The 18,594-nt window shown below is 42.8% G+C and overlaps 1 protein-coding gene across 7 annotated transcripts in view; it reads right to left on the bottom strand.

Annotated features, from left to right (window-relative positions):
• caprin1b (cell cycle associated protein 1b) overlaps window positions 1–7,279 on the bottom strand; it is a 121,355-nt gene extending 114,076 nt beyond the window's left edge. For 2 of the 7 annotated variants that reach the window (XM_086008053.1, XM_086008050.1), the window contains exon 1: window positions 6,151–6,487. In XM_086008053.1, the coding sequence (XP_085864179.1) occupies window positions 6,151–6,339 (189 nt within the window). In that variant the 5' untranslated portion in view covers window positions 6,340–6,487. Of the gene's footprint in view, window positions 1–6,150; window positions 6,488–7,219 lie in introns of those variants that run through there. The other 5 variants (XM_086008048.1, XM_086008054.1, XM_086008049.1 and 2 more) reach the window with 4 other exon arrangements.
• Window positions 7,280–18,594: the final 11,315 nt, after the last annotated feature.

Here is an 18,594-nt window from a genome sequence, read left to right as displayed (position 1 = left end):
TACATGCCCAGGTCTCTCTGTTCCTCCACCCCCTTTAAAATGGTACCATTTAGTGTATATTGCCTCTCCTCATTCTTGCTACCAAAATGAATCACTTCACACTTCTCTGCATTAAATTTCATCTGCCATATGTCTGCCCATTTCACCAGTCTGTCCATGTCCTCCTGCCGTCTGACACGATCCCCCCTCAGTTTTTGTGTCATCTGCAAATTTTGAAATTATGCACAGTAGACCCAAGTATATATATTTTTTCCTCTTAATCCAATCTTTCTTTCCCTGTTTCTCTTTCTGTATCTGATTTGACATTGAATATACTCCCATTAATTCACCTTCTTCAGTCCTTCTGCTGTTTATTTCTCAATCCTTAAATCTCATTGGTTAAGGAAAGACCCTGTTGGTTGCCCATCAAAATCAGGGTTCAATCTTAACCTGCAAGCTTGCAGTTGGAACAAGTGGCATCCAAAGAGCTAAAGCTACAGGGCTGAGATCATTCTACCCAGAACTGTAGCAAATCTTTCTACAGACAATACCGGTTATAAGTGTGCAAAAGTGGAGTCTTTTGATTAATAAACTACATCTGGATCAGTGACTGATAAGTCTGAATTTTTGTTTTGATCAGGTTGAGGGATTATCTCTTTCTCCCCATGTCCATTACATTTAAGAGTTTCTGCCCTGCTTTTCTGTGGTCCAATTTTATTAGGAAAGAACTATTTTCTGTTGTAAAAATAGAAAATTCTGGCAGCATCTGGAGAAAGGAAGCTAGGGTTAACATTTCAGGTTGTTGACCTTTTGTCAGAACCAGGAGATGTTACAGATAAACAGCTTATAAGGAGTACAAGAGTGCCAGAGAAAAGGAAGACAGGAGATAATTATGACGGAAGTGATAATAGTGCAAGACAAAAGGAGGTAATACAGGTAGACTATCCTTTATCCGAAAACCTCGGGACCAGCCGTGTTTCGGTTTTCGGAAAATTTCGGATTTCAGAAGGTATTTTATAAGACTGGGAAATTTGTCGGGGGTCGGGGTTGGCGGGGGTTGGGGTCGGCGGGGGTTGGGGTCGGCGGGGGGGTCGGGGTCGTGCGCACGACTTACGCTGAACGAAACCTTTCGGTTTTCAGAGGATTTCGGTTTTCGGAACTGCGGATAAAGGATACACTATCCCTTATCCAAAAGGGTGGGGGTCGGGGTCGTGCGCACGACTTACGCGGAATGAAAAAACCTTCGGTTTTTATAGAGGGTTTCAGAAGTTCGGATAAAGGATAGTCTACCTGTAATGAGGGGAAAAATGAGAAATAACAGATGTATCAAAGACCCAGAGGATGTATAAATGGTTACTACAAATAGCAAGGGGGGGGGGGGGGGTGCAGGGGTGGTGGAAAATCCAGTGGCGCAGGAGTACTGTGAAAGAAAAAGGCAGGTGACACCACCAGGGGTGCAGGCCATCCTGCCAGCCATGTAGCAATAGTAAATCCCCATCTCAAGCACCAGCCCACAATTTCCCCCATCCCAGGAAGAACTGGTGCACCCATCCTATGTTACCAGCACCCGCTGTCCGAGAGAAAAGGGGTACTGTGGTTTAGGTATGAAGTTGTTAAAGTCAATGTGAAGGCCTGTTAAGTACCTAGTAGAAAGATGAGGTGCTGTTCCTCAAGCTTGCCTCCTTTTGTACAGCTCTGTTCCTCCTTCTAAGCAGTTCATCTGTAGCATCTCCAGTTTCTGACAAAAGATCATCCTGAAACATTAACTCTACTTTTCTCTCTCCACAGATGCTGCCTGACTTGCTGAGTGTGCACAGCATTTTCTGTTTTGATTTCAGATTTCCAGAATCTGCAATATTTTACTTTCCTAAAAAAAACCTCGTGTTAGATTCAATAGTTTGTTAAAATCTACTCATGTTGGCAGTTCTCAATAAAGAAACAAGGCTTACATCTGGGTATAAACTCATTGCTCTGAAGGTTTAACATTTACAAATGATTACTAGTTTTGAATAGAGATCCTGATCTCAGCCAGGCTGTAGAGGTGGAAGGAAAGAGAGGTGTAATTCAACACAAACCACCATCAATTGAGGCAAAATAATCAAACCATTAACAAGCACCTCCACAAGTGACCTGTCTATCAGAAGCAGGAAGAGAGCTTCCCCTCTGGACTGGCAATGGTACTACTGTGTACTTCCATGCTTGCTCGCCTACAGTGCCAGGCGGTGTGGTTTTGGTTGCATCACAAGAGTCATGGAAATTGTTCTATGGGTGCACAAGCTACATGCAAGGGGTGTTGTCAGCATGCTGACTGGCCAAAAGTGAGCCAATAACAGGGATCAGTTTCTTAAAAAGGTTTCTGCAGTTCAACCTCAAAAGTGTACGTAAGTGACTCAAACCAGGTAATTTATTTTCCAGTGTTTCAATCCATGTTAACTAATAGGGAGGCCCTCCTGCTACCACTTTGATGGGATGCACCAACAAGCTTTGGTTAGAATGAAACCTAAGAGCTTTCCCATTTTGGGGCCTCGAGAAGTATAGCTGGTAGTACAGTCCCCACTGCTTATATAGTGGGCTCATTGGTGTCAACACGATTTGCCCACTATAAGCATTGGACGGTAAAACCATCATAGCCCCAGATACCCTGCAGAAGATTTGGAGTGTATTGTTAAAAGTTACAAAGCAAATCTAAGTGCGTTAAAGGTAACAGCATTTGACAGATACTGGGGGTCTGAATCAAATAAACTACACAAAACAGTGCTGACACTTAAGTTGATTTTAATGTACTTGCCTCACCGCACTATTAAATGGTACTTGAAACTTTCTGGTCTCAAAGGCGGCGGCAGCAGTTCAGGAACTCAAATTGAATAGCTCACAGTCATAGGCAGCAAGCGCCGCTGCCTTTCGCCCTGCAGCACTGGTGGCTTCGGCCTCTGATGTGTGAAATTAGTAAATTTCAAATGACTTCAGTGTTAAAGTTTTAGGTTGAAAGGAATAAATTAAGTGGTAGGCACAGAAAAGTAAGTAACTATGGTAATCGTGCTTAACGAGGTACAAAGAGTTTACTGAATGACCCTAAATAGCCAGCCTGCTCAATACGCTTTAAACAGCGCCTTTGTCATTGATTTCTAGGGTGCTAGAAAATTGCCCGGTATAGGCAGTTGCCCGACTTAAGAGTGGGTGGTGCAAGTGGTGGGAACTGTATTTGATTGGGTACTTGAAGGGCTTGATACTTAGGCAGGGCCAGAAAATATGCATGATTGTTTCTGACCTACCACACTGCTTTGTTGCATGACATGGTGGGAGTGAGGAGAGCCGGGAAGAGACAAAGAATTAACATATTTTGACCTTGATGTAATATTTTGTTTTGTATATGCCCAATATTTTCCACAAAAATTCAAGGACTCCATTAATCAGCAAAGCAAGTGAGAAGCGCAGAAAATACTTTCCCCACCCTACATATTTCAGTTCAAAAAGTAAATCTTCCCATTTCAAAAGAAAAAGCACATTATTTTTTTTAATGGATCTGAAAAATGCATGATTTGTATCTAGAAGTAATTTAAAGTTAGAAGCTCCCTCAATGACTTAGTGGTTAACGGCACTATCTTGTGTAAAATTGAACTCCACAGACCAGAAGAATCCCATGTCTGTGCTAAGTTAGCTGACTCAAGTAAAACAGCAGTTATGACTGGCCCCAGTGGCCCGTGCTAGTGAGGTGAAAAAAGTCAGCCAGGGTTCGCAATCCTGATGCCAGTGATCACCTCACGAAGTGTGCACGCATCAGATGAGGACAAGTTGTGCTTGGCTCAGCTCCATGCTTACTTAAACAGCCCGCCAACAGTGAGTGAGCAACCTCACATGAAGAATGGCCACTTGAGTGAAATGCTGAAGTCTACTGGCACCCATACCACAGCAACAGCTAACATCTAAATGAAATAACAGAAAACTGGAAAAAGAACAGAGGATTAGCCACTTAAAGATAATATATATTTCTCTGCTAAAGCTTTAGCAATTTTAAATGTTCAAAAATATTGCAACTACACCTTTGCCATTACAGTATCTTGAAACCAGCTTGAAAATACAATTAAAATAGACTTAAAGGGAATTGGGATAGGAAATATTATTGAGAAAACATTCCTACACTCAGCTACATAAATGTTGACAACATAAATCAAGCACAAAATAGCTATTCCTCACTGTTCTCACGGATTGCAGCAAGAGGTGGTATTTTTCCAATCTGCTGAACACAGGACAACCAAATTAATTCGGGAGTATCAGTTTGAACTGAAGTACATTTTTGATGCATATTTTCATCTGGATTGGGTTCTTGTGAACTAGTTTTTTTTTTTTTTTTTAAATCCTGTCCAGCAACTAGCCTGACTAGATCAAAAATCAAACCTCTTTGGACACCCCCCCCCCCTCCTCCCCCCAAACTTGTTGCTGAATTAAACTATTCAGTCATTATACAATATTATTTTGTCCCTGACCAAGATGAGCACAGCCTTCATAGAATGATTTGAGGGCAGGGGAAGAAGTGAAACTTTGACCTCAACAACCCAACATCTTCCTGGTTTTAGCAGCACAGTCATAAAACTCTGAAGCAACTTTGGCAGGTGGGGTTTAGGGCAAAAGAAAGGAAGAGCTGGATTTGCACTGTCCCTATCCCGGAGGTTTCAGATGTACCATTGTCTCCACAATACCATGGCTAGTTACAAAGTCACATGTACTTTTACCCAATTGGCCAGTTAAACTAGTTTTTCATTATAACATATTCTTTTGTCTATCAGCAGGATGAGCACAGCTTCCATAGAATGATTTTGAGGCAGGAGGAGATGTTGCACTCTGAGGAAGGATATGTGGATCTGTACCACAACATTAAAAGTTACTTCAGGAACCCACCTATATGAGGAACAGCTTGTGATCCTCCATCTGGCATAGGTCACCTCAGCCAAACACCACAAAATGCAAGCAAGTTGATACAGCTGGCTGAAAAACACATCCCGTTATTCAGCCATATTGCAGACATAATGAAAGGAATCATGGCTATTACCATCCAGCCAAATTCTGAAAATGGTTTACTGTGTCTCTCAAATGAAGATGATTCTTCATCCACCAACAGGAAAGGCATTAGACCGAATTTGAAGATCAGCTTTTCATAACTGTGCCGCGGTATCAGGCTCGTGAAATCGAGTAGGCTGCCCAGCGCCCCCCAAAGACTTGTTTCCAGATGAAACAAGTTCCAGAGTGTCTTGTTGCAGATTTATATATTAAGGGGTGACCATTTGTATTTCTTTGTAGCTTTATTCAGAAATGCATGCTGTGTATTTTGTTATAGACAAGCATTGTATTTTAACAGGCCATCTTCTGGGTTATTCTACTTAAGTTCTGCCTTTCTTGATTGTTTATTGGTTATTTGAACATTATATTTTAAAGTATGTTGCTTTGTCACTATTAATTGTACTTAGAAAAGAATATCTGGACTCTAGACTGAGAGATGACGACTAGAGTCAATTAGATCATGACTAATCTGTATCTTAATTCCTTCTACCCACCTTGGTTCTGTAACCCTTATACACTTGCCTAGTAAGAATCTATTAATTTCAATTTTGAAATTTTCAATTGACCGAGCCTCAGCAGCTTTTTTTGGGTTGAGAGTTCCAGATTTAAACCACCCTATATGATAAAGTGCTTCCAGACATCACCCCTGAACGGAGCTGTATTTATTCACTATGTGTCTTTTTCCAGGCCATTAAGAGTGCAAATTATTCAAAACTGTAACAAATTGCAAAAAATTGGGCTACATCCCTTTTGCAGATTTTAAACTAATTCTTGGTTAAAAGTGCAAATTGCGACTCAAGAAAACCATTTATGGCAAATGAAATTAAAACAGGAGTTTAAAAATGTTAATTATATTTTTAAAAATTCAAATATTTTATATTAGGCATTACTTTTAAACTACAGTGCACCTTTCCTGTAAACTAATTAAAGTAACTAACTGAATATCTGAACTGGGAGAGGCTGAGATATACTTTCAGATTACAGATTGGAATTCACACCGTGATAAACGGAAATCGGAAACTGCTGCTACGATGTTAAGGGGCTCCTTATTGGACTCGTTTCCTTTTTAAATGAAGGCCAAAGCCTCCTGTGCTGGTGCAGCGGGGCCTCTCTTACCTTCTTCTTCTCCATGTTCCGCACTTTCTTGTCGATGACATTGAGGACCTGTCTGAGCGCCTCATTCTGCGGGTGCGCCGCCTGCCCCTGCCCGGCCTGGAGACTCACCGCAGCAGCGGCGGCGGCCTCGGGTCCGGCGGTGGAAGAGGATCGGGATTCGGCCGCTTTTGTGGCGGTGACTGCGGGCATTTTCTCTCGTTCTCTGAGTAGTTGATTTTATTAAATGTATATTTTTTAAAAAAGGGGTGAGGAAGGAGGGGTGGGGAGAAAGTTCGGACTTTTTGTTGAAACGGAAAAAGAGCCGCGGCCGAACCTCTCCGCGCGACAACACACCGAGACTGAGGAGCGGGAGTGCGCAGCGGGCGCGCACTTCCAGCCCTGGGCCCAGGACCCCGGGCCCGTCTCGGCCTGTCCGTGCGGCGCCGCCAAAAACCCACAAACAACCCGCCGACACCCACCCACCGCATGAATGCAAAATACATTTCAAAAATAAATAAAGATATATTTAAGCTATTTTGTCTTTTTAAAAGCGGGATTTTACTTATTGACGAGTTTCTACAAGGCCTTTCAGGCATTTTTTTAGGGCGCTACATACAAACTGAGAAAGGAGAGCGCAACCAACAAGCAGGAAGGGAGGACCTTGGCCCCAGGCCGCGCTGACAGAAGTGATGCCCAGTGAAGGAAACGGGCACCTTTTTTATATTGGAGGAGTTTTAAATTAATTTTATATGGGCACGTGAGGTTCGTCGGGCAGTAAGTCGGGGCACACCCAGCCAAGCACGGTGTCTAAAATATTGAAGTGATTTGAGCATCTTAGTAGGGATGCATTCGATTAACAAATGCTTTTTAAGTCTACATGCATTGTGGAAAATTGCAAATTCCTTTGTTTATGTACCCCTGGCCTTTGCACAGTGCTGTTCAATCAGGTCCCACCGACAGGGGTGCCAATCATTACACCTCGTGATAAATGTGACCACGTTTTAAGAAACTCCCCGATCGCCTAGGCCAAGAGGCACAGCAAAACAATGTTACTCCTGCTTAAATTGTTGTTAGTCCTATAATCACTTACAGTACAACAGCATATTCTAATCACAAACTCGGCTCCAAACGGCATTTCTAGACCTTGGCCTCCACGATTTTGTCCTAATTCATATTGCTGCAATGAAATATAAAACAAAATACGATTTATCACCCTCCCCCCAATCCCATAAGGCCCTGGTCTTCTCATCTGTCCAAATTTGGTCCCTGCACAAAATGGGGAATGTCCAGGCTCTGCAAAAGGTTGAGAGGTGGGCCACTAGACACACCCAGTTTTAAAGACACTCATTTGCCACAATGGGAACAAGAGTAGACCATTCAGTCCCTCAAACCTGTTCAATCAGATCATGACTGATCGATACCACAACTACAGGGTTAGAGAGCTGGGGCTTTTTTCTCTCCAGAACAGTGTACATTGAGATTTGAGTGTCAGTCTATTCATCAATCAACATCACCTAAAACAGATTATTTGACCATTATCTCAGTGCTGTTTGTGGGACCTTAATGTGTGCAAATTGGCTGCCATGTTTCCCTGTATTATAAAAGTTACACCTTTAAAAATACTTAATTGGCTATAAAGTGCTTTGTGACATCCTGAGGTCTTGAAAGACACCATATAAATAAAAGTTATTTCAATTTGATTGAGGTATTTGAAATGATTCAACTCAGTTCAAGCTGATAGGTTAGGGATGACCAGGAACATAAGTGTAAGTGACGTAAGCAAAGAGTTCTGATGAAAGGTCATCAACCTGAAACTTTAACTTTGTTTCTCTCCCCACAGATGCTGGCTGAGTATTTCCAGCATTTTCCATTTTTATTTAAGCACAGAACTAGGTTAGATGCCAAGAGATATTTCTTTCCAGAGAGATGAAAAGCTCCAGGACATGTTGCCGGCATATGCATATAAGTGGAGCTGGACGAGTTTCCAAGAGTGGCCAAAAACTTTCATATAGAAGGTAAGTGGATCATTGAGGGGTGGGTCATTGGGGGAATGTGTCAACCAGCTACTGGTGTCTCCTAGTACTTGTTTCATCATCATCATCATGGGCCGAAGAGGAATCTGCCACAGTTCCCATATCCCCCGCCCGCCAAAATCAGCTAACAGGTTTTTCTTGTCTCTCCCAGGAAACTGTGTGGAAGGTCGGTAGGCAGGTGGGGGTGACGGTGTGCCGAAGTTACACCATGCCAGTATAGGACACGCTTGCTGGACCAGCTGGTCATTACTTTTTGGCTCGACATCCATTTTTCTGATTATGCTTGTGTGAAGTGCCAAAGTACAAGTTTTTCTTGAAGTACAGTGACCGTTGTTTTGTAGGCAAATGCGGTAGCTAATTTATGCACAGCAAGATCCCACAAGCAGCAGTGAGATAAATGATCAGTTTTTTTAATAAACTGATTTTTGTTACGAGATAAATGGTGGTCAGCATAGAACGCCCCTGCTATTCTTCAAATAGCGTCATGGGACCTTTTAAGCCCATCTGAACAAGATTGGTTAATTGGTTAAACATCTCATTCCACAATGCAGCATGCCCTTCAGTATTGCACTGATGCATCAGCTTAGATTATGTGTTCCAAGTCCCTGGAGTTGAACTTGAAATTACAACCTTCTGATTCAGGAGAGTGTGGCACTACCACTGAACCAACCCGCCTTCCTCATTCTCACCCGGTGTATTCAATGATGGTCAAAACTAAGTAGCACTCCACATGGGGGCAGTGAAACATGCAGGCAATTTAGTATCTTTATTAAAAGACAAAGCTACCAAAAATGTCATCTTTATATGGACCCAATCAACAAGACCTATTAAACACGTGAGAGAATAGAAAGATAGCGACAGGTTGAGGGGCATGGAAAAAAAACAGGGACTCTACACACAGACTGGCATTAAAGAATAGCAAGAAAAATTACAGAACTAACATTAGAGATTAGCCAAAATAAATAGTGCGAACTACTAAAATAAAGAACGCCAAAACTATCAACATAATGGAAATGCCACTCTACCTTTAAAGGATAGGACTCACAGTAACTACCTCCATGGGTCTAATAAAAATGCCCTATATTAGGAAGGAATTTATCAGTCATCTACCCCTCAGTCTGTCTACCTACACATTGAAAACAAAAAGGAATTTTGTATGGGAACATGATAGTGTTCTGGAGTTGATCAGACAGTGTTTTCCAAGTTAGCAGCTTTAGACAGCACACATGTAGTTTAAATAGTGGATGCAAAATATCATGTAATACTGAGATTAAGTCTCATCAACACAACTAATTGTCTAGTGGGAACATGTTTTTCATGTTCTTCACTGGGACCAGCCAGATGCACCACAATAATCTTTACCAGTCCTTTATATTCTTATCTGTTCCTATGCATTGAAACAGGATTGATCTTCAGTGGACCTTTACATAAACAGAAAATCCCAGTTGCGACCACAGCCTGACTGACCTCTGACTTAAACCAAACTGGTTAATGTAGTTTTTCCACACACAAATAGATTGAACCCCTAACTACTTTCATTTTACATTGCAGATCCTGTTATTTTAGGCTTTTACTGTAGGTCTTGGAGACAGCTAATTGAAATCCTCATTCAAGAATCAAACACACGAGAGAGACAGAGCACATTTTGATTCAAAGTAAATGTTTTGGGGCTAGTTGAAGCAAACTGTATTGGGCTACAAGCATTCCAAAAATCTAGCAACACACTGAAGTGTACAAACTGGGGAGAGATCAGCAATCCTGGCTCTGCCCCCCATCCTCCTTGGCCCAGGGAATGTCTGTGCCAATAATATCCCACTATGGTTGAATTCAGTTACCATAGACTGGGATTATCTTTGGCAAATGTTTCCCCTGGCTGGAGTGTCTCTAACTAGGGGGCATAGTCTCAGGATAAGGGGTAGGCCAATTAAGACCGAGATGAGGAGGAATTTCTTCACTGAGTGAATCTTTAGAATTCTCTGCCCCAGAGGGCTGTGGATGCTGAGTCTTTGAGTATATTCAAGGCGGAGAGCGATAGATTTTTGGACTCTGAGAATCAAAGGATATGGACCTCAAGTGGACTTGAGGTCGAAGTTCAACCATGATCTTATTGAATGGCAGAGCAGGCTCGATGGGCTGTATGGCCTACTCCTGCTAATTCTTGTGGTGAAGTAGAGCTGGGTGTCGTCAGCGTACATGTGGAAACTGACACTGTATTTTCAGATGTCACCCAGGGTCAGCATGTAGATGAGAAATAAGAGGGAGCCAAGGCTAGATCCTTGAGGGGGGACACCAGAGGTAACAGTGCAGGGGCAGGAAGAGAAGCCATTAGCAGATGATTCTCTGGCTACGATTAAATAGATAAGCATGGAACCAGGCAAGTGCAGTCCCACCCAGCTGGACGACGGTGGCGTTGGAGGAGGATGGTGTAGTCAATCGTGTCAAAGGCTGCAGACAGGTTGAGAAGGACGAGGAGGGATAGTTTACCTTTGTCGCAGTCACACAGGATGTCATTTGTGACTGATAAGAGCCATTTCAGTACTGTGGCAGGGGTGGAAACCTGATTGAAGGGATTCAAACACGGAGTTCCAGGAAAGATGGACACAAACTTGGGAAGCAAAAACACACTCAAGGACTTGAGAGAAAACAAAGACTGGAGATGTGGCGGTAGTTTGCAAGAAAAGGATTGAGGGGACACCCTCCACAGCCAAATTATCTGCTGATACAACATAGACTAACTCTATGCATATGTGCTGTGTTCACTTTTGTTTTGAAATTACTATTTATATTAAGTTTACACGTGAAGCGTGGTTATTTATACCAGGGCTCGGGAGGGTTGCTGGCACACTGGGTATTGTGCCCAACTAGAGCAGTGTCTTTAGGAGGGGGGGGGGGGGGGGTTGAAATTAAAGAAATGCATTCTCAAGATAATTACAGAAAGAAAATTCTTGCAAGATCAGGCACATTAACAAAGTTTCCTAAACCAGGAAATCTACAAACGCTATGTTTGATCATGGAGATAAGTAATCCATTTGCAACAGAAAGCTGCCTTAGTAGCCAAGTAAAAGAATTTGCCATGTTAAATAATGCAGATACAGCTAAAAGGTCTCCAACTCAATGCCTTGCCTGTGCCAAGTTTGCCAGTGTAAATCATGGTGAAGGATGGACAATTGTCTGCCGAATCCACAGGGCTAGGGAATTTTGTTTTATATAAAGTAAAGCTCAGTCAGGGTTTTTAGACTGTTAGCCAGCAAACCCTGATGGAAATGTGTATGTTAAAGCCAGAGCAGCATTGGAGCTAGTATCCTTGAGTTTTTATTTGTTTTTGGGGGAGGGGGGGGAAAGAGGAGAGGTCATTAAAATTGTCATGTTCGCAGTTGATCACTATCCAGGGACCCCTACTTTAATACACATGTAAATGTCTAGTGACAGCAGTATCATCTCACTGTCTCTGTCTATCTATCTAGCTTTTCCCCCCAACATTGAGCAGTATACCAACACTCACCAGGTAGTACACCGGGTTCACTTAACAATAATGGAATTACAACTGGGTGAAATTAAACAACCATTTACCACCCAAGGAACCGACCCCTATAGTAAACTAAGTCACAGTCTGCAGGAAAGGAGTAAAACAAGAGGAAAACATTCAAACTAAATAACCCTTGTGAAGGTATAGCTTCATCTCAGATGCCACAGTACTCCAGCATGCACCTTACTTTAGGATATATCTATCCTCTGATGAATCTGGGATGTCCAAGATCTAGACCACCCATTTAGTCATTTCCTCTGTTCCCCTTGCCCACTAAACCAAATTTCCCACAAGTTTGAGAGTGGCCAATATATCTACATATAGAGGTAAATAGTTCATAGGAGGGTATGTCACCCAGTCATCATGGTCTCCTTGCTTGATCACCTTCTGGGGAGATAGAGCCATGGCCTACAGGTTTTTTTTCAGCTCTTCCAGGAGATTGCATGGCTGTGTGTATTGGGGGGTGAGGGAGGAATGAAACATGCAGAAATCACATCATTTCAGAATGGGATAGGCTCATTGGACCAGCCAGTCTTTACCGGTTCTTTTTCATGTGTCCGTATTGTTAGAATCAGTATGCGAGGGGTTAAGTCAGTATCACCCTAGGTATTTCTCTGGGAAACAGGTCTGTTCAAGTATAGACATACCAACTAATGTTCTTCACATGCAAATTGATAACCTGCAAGCAATGGGAAACTCCAAGTATCAACTTCATTCGCATTGGCTCAGTCATTTACAAGCATCCTACTCATTCAATCGCAAAATATACCTTTGGTTTTTGGATCATCCCAGGTGGGAGTGCAGTATTCACTAGTACTCCTGCTCAGTTCACAGGGTAAGTAGTAACTTTGACAGTTATTTCTGCATCCTTTGAAAAGAGGACAGGGCCCTTGATTGGCTAAAGCCATCTATGATCAACAGCACAGTGGGCAGAATCTTCATCTCATTGATTGACAGTTGAAGAGAGGATAAGCAGTCAGAATGTGTACAGCTTTGCACCCAGGAGGAGCAAGGCTTTTTAATTTAAGTTCTGTGCCAGTTTGACAAGCAAAGTCAGGCTAGTTTGAGGTTATAGTAAGTAAACATGTGGGTAGAGACAACATGGAGAAGAGAAAGGTGTGTCTGTTACTTTATAGATCGATGTGTAAGAAAAATAATTATCTGTGAGCTATTGTGTACTGTTATTTCACCTGACTTATGTAAATAAAACCATTTGTTGATTTTGAATCTCGATTCAGTGAGCATATTTACCCAGTCTGTCATCAGTAAAGCGATGAGAATTTGTATGGTGGCACGGCATACATTCCAGTAGCTGGTTTATACAGTAAAGAAATCTCTGGTACAACCCCCCAGGTCTAAATTGTTTATCGGACAGTAAAGGTGCACTCCAGATCATTGGAGATGCGGGTTCCACTTACGGGCTTGACCAGTGAAACTAAACCGAAAAAATATAGGGGTTTTCCAAAAATATGACTCCCTACCAACACTTAAATGTTCAGACAAACATACAAAAACTTGCCACTTAGGCGAGATCCTGAAGGGCCATCGTTGCCCATGGGCCTCTTTCTACCCAACCCTAGGAAACTTGAGGTGGCAAGAAATGACAATTTAAAAATCAATGTAGAATTAAAATGCACCATTATTTAAAATCATAAAAGCAATGGTACTTCATTCCAAATGCTCATTTGATTGGAGAAACCTTAACACATACAAGACACAGCAAAGCAAGTGAAACCGTAGTGGCTATTAATTTTCAATGGTTCGCACTCACCATGTCTGAAAACAGCATACAGTATTGGTAGTAACAGTTACATTCCACAAAAGTTCCATTGCAAGCCCTGAAAACTACATCTCATTCACACAAAACAGCCTGTCGAGGGTAAATGAAAAGTTCATAAATTGTTAAAATTCATGCTGCATTTCTGGATATAAAAAATCTACATTAAGATTTAAGACAATATTAAAAAAGTGCTAACTAAAGCAATTAGACCTCTATGGGGAAACAAGTCCGAGGTTGGGGAGTGGCGTGGGAGGACAGTCAATATAAGATTTGCTCATACTTCAGTACAACAAAATCATAGAGATCAAAAGTAGCTTGCACTAGAGATTCATCTTATTCAGGTTCAAGATCCTTTGCTTTCTAAAGCAAAATACAGTACTGTAGATGCTGGAAAATCTGAAATTAAAAAAATCTGACTACTTCAACCAGAACTATGGAAATTAAAATTATACATTCTGTTCTCTTGTATCTGAATTTTCAATCAGCCCTTGGTAGAATATGCTTCCCCCCTCTCTCCAGTCTCTCAAAAAAGCCCTGCCGAAACTCTCAAACCTGGGTCACACCGCAGGTGAAGAATGGTCATCTATCCAAGGTTCTGGCAGGCCACCACTACTCACGGAAGTATGCCTGAGCACAAGCTGCCACCTTTGAGGTGGAATAGGAGGAGATAATTAGGGAGCTTGTGTAAAGAGATGACCCAAGAAACTGGGGAAAGGGATTATAAATATGAATATACCTATAATACCTCAAGATGGTATTGCAAATTTTTACATTAAACATCAGAGATACTTGGAAATTATGTCTTTGCCTTTGAGGGTAATTTCCTTTTTCAGCAACTCAAAATTCAGAACTACATTCGGCAACTTGAAAGCGGCTAAAAAAGACTCATATCCTTTCAGATACAATTGCCTCAAGGAAAAACATATGACCCATTGTGTTAATTTGAAACCAGTTTATTTAGCAGCCCAACCATTTTACTTCTGAGGCTTGCCCACTAAATCAGTCATGCCACTCCAGACAGAGCTATTTTAAACACTTTGTTACATCGACAATTTTTCTAGTTTGACCAGCATAAGGTTAGTAGAATTGCCATTAAAATCATACCATCAATAATGCAATAAATACAGTTATTAATGAGGCATCAACAACCACAGACCAAACTCACCATTTTGCAACTGAACTGGTATGGGAAGTCAAATCTACACCCAACCTGGTGTATATGGTCAGACACAGCTGATTTGTCACATCAAGACACTGACTGACTGACCCAGCCATTTCAGTGTGTTTCATAAATTAAGGGGATATGCAACAGATTTCTTGTTGAAGCTCCTCTGATAACCGAGTGGGTAAACAGTGGTGTGATACTGAACCACCCAGGCCAGGATGGTCTCTCTAGTCTGTACTGAGTCAATTGACCTAAATCTCAGGACTGGTTAGAGGCACAACAAATGACCCTGGATCAAAGAGAAAAATATATTTAAGGACAATTTTAGTGCCCTCTCCTGCCCACCCCCATTTACTGGAAAGTGAACATGATTTTGGTTCAGTCACAGCTGAATACCTTGCAGACACTAAATAACCAGCCTCATGTTAAAAAAAAAAAAAAAAATAGCCTTTTGGGCAAACTAACATACATGGAACTGTACCCATTGTGATTTTTTAAAATTCATTTATGGGATGTGAGCGTCACTGGCAAGGCCAGCATTTATTACCGATCCCTAATTGCCCTCAAGAAGGTGGTGGTGAGCCGCCGCCTTGAACTGCTGCAGTCCATGTGGTGAAGGTACTCCCACAGTGCTATAAGGTAGGGAGTTCCAGGATTTTGACCCAGCGACGATGAAGGATCGGCGATATACTTCTAAATCAGGATGGTGTGTGACTTGGAGGTGATGGTGTTCCCATGCACCTGCTGCCCTTGTCCTTCTAGGTGGTAGAAGTCACGGGTTTGGGAGGTGCTGCCGAAGAAGCCTTGGCGAGTTGCTGCAGTGCATCTTGTAGATGGTACACACTGCAGCCACGGTACGCCGGTGGTGGAGGGAGTGAATGTTTAAGGTGGTGGATGGGGTGTCATTCAAGCGGGCTGCTTTGTCCTGGATGGTGTCGAGCTTCTGGAGCTGCATTTATCCAGGCAAGTGGAGAGTATTCCATCACACTCCTGACTTGTGCCTTGTAGATGGCACAAGTAGGGAGTGTGATGGAATACTCTCCATCAGCTTTTATACAGGATAGCCAACCTTCAAACCCAAGCCTTAGTATTCTCACCCGGGAAGCCCAGGCAACTCAGTCCTCTGCTTGTATTTGCTGGTTTACTCAACTTGTATTTTGTGGGGGTGGAGGTTTGGACAGGGCTGCGTTTAGTGCTGTTGCCTTACAGGAGGATAAATCATAATGAGAACACCAAGATCAGGTAGTATCAACAACTTGAGATAAATGCAAATTAATGGAAATATCAATTTAAACTTTATATAATGGACCCAAGGCATTACTGTAACACCCCAGAGGTCCACAACAGCAAAAATCCTTGGGCGCTGCCATTCTGTAGCAGATAGGTTCCCCAGACCCTTGTGGCCCACGAGGAAATCCCAGGAATCAGCAGACTTCTGCATTTACTGACTTACTATCAGTTGAATTATTTTGCTTGACACTAGTAAAAAATAGTTTCTACAATAATAGCACTGTATCTCTGTGGCTTAGTCTTTTGGCAATTTGAAAGAACAAACTTGCATTTATATAGCACCTTTCACAACCTCAGTATGTCCCGAAGCATTTACTGCCAATGAAGTACTTTTGAAGTGTGGTCAATATTTTACTATATGCAAACATGGCTGCTAATTTGCACATAGCAAGGTTCCACAAACAGCAGTGAGATAAATGACCACAATCTATCCTGGTAATTAGTTCAGAGATAAATGTTGGCCAGGACACCGGGAGAACTCTCCTGTTCCTCTTCAAATAAAGCCAAGGGATCTTTTACACCCACCCGAAGGAGCAGCCAGAGCCTCGGTTAACATCTAATTCGAAAGATGACACCTCTGACAGGACTGTATTCCCGCAGTACTGCACTGATTATGTGCTAAAGTTGCTAGAGTGAGGCTTGATCCTACAGCCATTTGACTACCAGAGCCACAGCTGACACTGAACATGGGGTCCCCTCCACACAGAAAAGTTTGAAAGCCACTGACCTAGGTAATGAATAGCCCACATCAAAGCCAGTGTTCCTGCCTCCCTTGACCAACACCAGTTTGCCTATCGGGCAAACAGATCAACGGAGGATGCAATCACTACTGCTCTACACTCGGCACTGAATCACCTAGATGGTAAGGAGACCTACATCAGAATGTTGTTTATAGACTACAGCTCAGCATTCAACACTATCGTCCCCAACAAGCTGGCCACCAAACTCCAAACTCTTGGCCTGAACACTTCCTTCTGCAACTGGACCCTGGACTTCCTAACAAACAGACCCCAGTCTGTCAAATTAGGCAACCACACCTCCCCCCCCCCCCCTGACCCTGAACACGGGGGCCCCACAAGGACGTGTGCTGAGCCCCTTCCTCTACTCCCTCTTCACCCACGACTGTGTGGCTGTTAATGGTTCCAACACCATCATCAAGTTTGCAGATGACACCACGGTAGTAGGCCAGATCACCAACAACGATGAGTCAGCCTACAGGGAGGAGGTCCAGCATCTCGTGAAGTGGTGCGCCGACAACAACCTGGCCCTTAACACCAAGAAAACAAAGGAAATAATCGTGGACTTCAGGAAGTCCAAAGGCGGAAGTCACACCCCCATCCACATCAATGGGGCGGAGGTGGAAAGGGTGGCCAGCTTTAAGCTCCTCGGAGTCCACATCACGGAAGACCTCTCCTGGTCCCTCAACACCTCCTCTCTGGTGAAGAAGGCCCAGCAGCGCCTATATTTCTTGAGGAGACTGAAGGGATGTAATCTGTCACCCCCGATCCTCTCTAACTTCTACCGCTGCACTATAGAGAGCATCCTGACAAACTGTATCACGGTATGGTACGGCAGCTGTAGCTCCCATGACCGGAAAGCCCTGCAGCGGGTAGTCAAAACTGCCCAACGCATTACCGGCACCCGGCTACCGACCATAGAACATATATATCAGAAACGCTGCCTACGGAGGGCACAGTCCATCATCAAAGACCCTACCCACCCCAGCCACAGTCTGTTCGCCCTCCTACCATCTGGAAGACGCTACAGATGCATTCGCACCTGTACGACCAGATTTAGGAACAGCTTCTTTCCCAGGGCTGTCATCCTACTGAACTCCACAAATAAACACTAAAGCCTGCACATCTGCCGATGCACTTTATTATGGTCATATTATGCTAATATATATGTACAAATGTATGTTGAAATGTTTAAGTGTCCTAATCCAAATTGTACACTCTCGGGAGCCGCAAGCCTACATTTCGTTGTACTGCACTTGTGCACTAACAATGACAATAAAAGTTGATTTGATTTGATTTTTGATATTGAAAACCAAATGGGCCGTTTATGCTTAAATTATGAAAAGAAAACTCTTTTCACTTATGGACGGCTTATCTGAGGAAGGATGTTCTTGCCATGGAGGGAGTGCAGCGAAGATTCACCAGACTGATACCTGGGATGGCAGGAATGATGTACGAGGAGAGATTGGGTCGATTGGGTTTATTACTTGCTGGAGTTTAGAAGAATGAGAGGGGATCTCATTAAAACTTGTAAAATTCTAACAGGACTGGACAGACTAGATGCAGGAAGGATGTTCCTGACATGGGGGAGTCCAGAACCAGGGGTCAGAGTCTAAGGATAGGGGTAAGCCATTTAGGACAGAGATGAGGAGGAATTTCTTCACCCAAAGAGTGGTGAACCTGTGGAATTCTCTAACACAGAAGGCAGTGGAGGCCAATTCATTAAATATATTCAAGAAGGAGTTAGATATATTTCTTAAGGCTAACAGGATCAAGGGATATGGGGAGAAAGCAGGGACAAGGTACCGAATTTGGATGATCAGCCATGATCGCATTAAATGGCAGAGCAGGCTCGAGGGGCCGAATGGTCTACTCCTGCTCCTATCTATGTTTTCGCTGAATTTACCATTAAAATAAAAAGTCCAAAAATTCTA

Source organism: Somniosus microcephalus, chromosome 15 (assembly GCF_052327205.1).
Source record: "Somniosus microcephalus isolate GS21.2 chromosome 15, FLI_Smic_1.0, whole genome shotgun sequence".
Lineage (NCBI taxonomy): Eukaryota > Metazoa > Chordata > Chondrichthyes > Squaliformes > Somniosidae > Somniosus > Somniosus microcephalus.
This window is presented reverse-complemented; position numbering and strand designations above follow the sequence as displayed.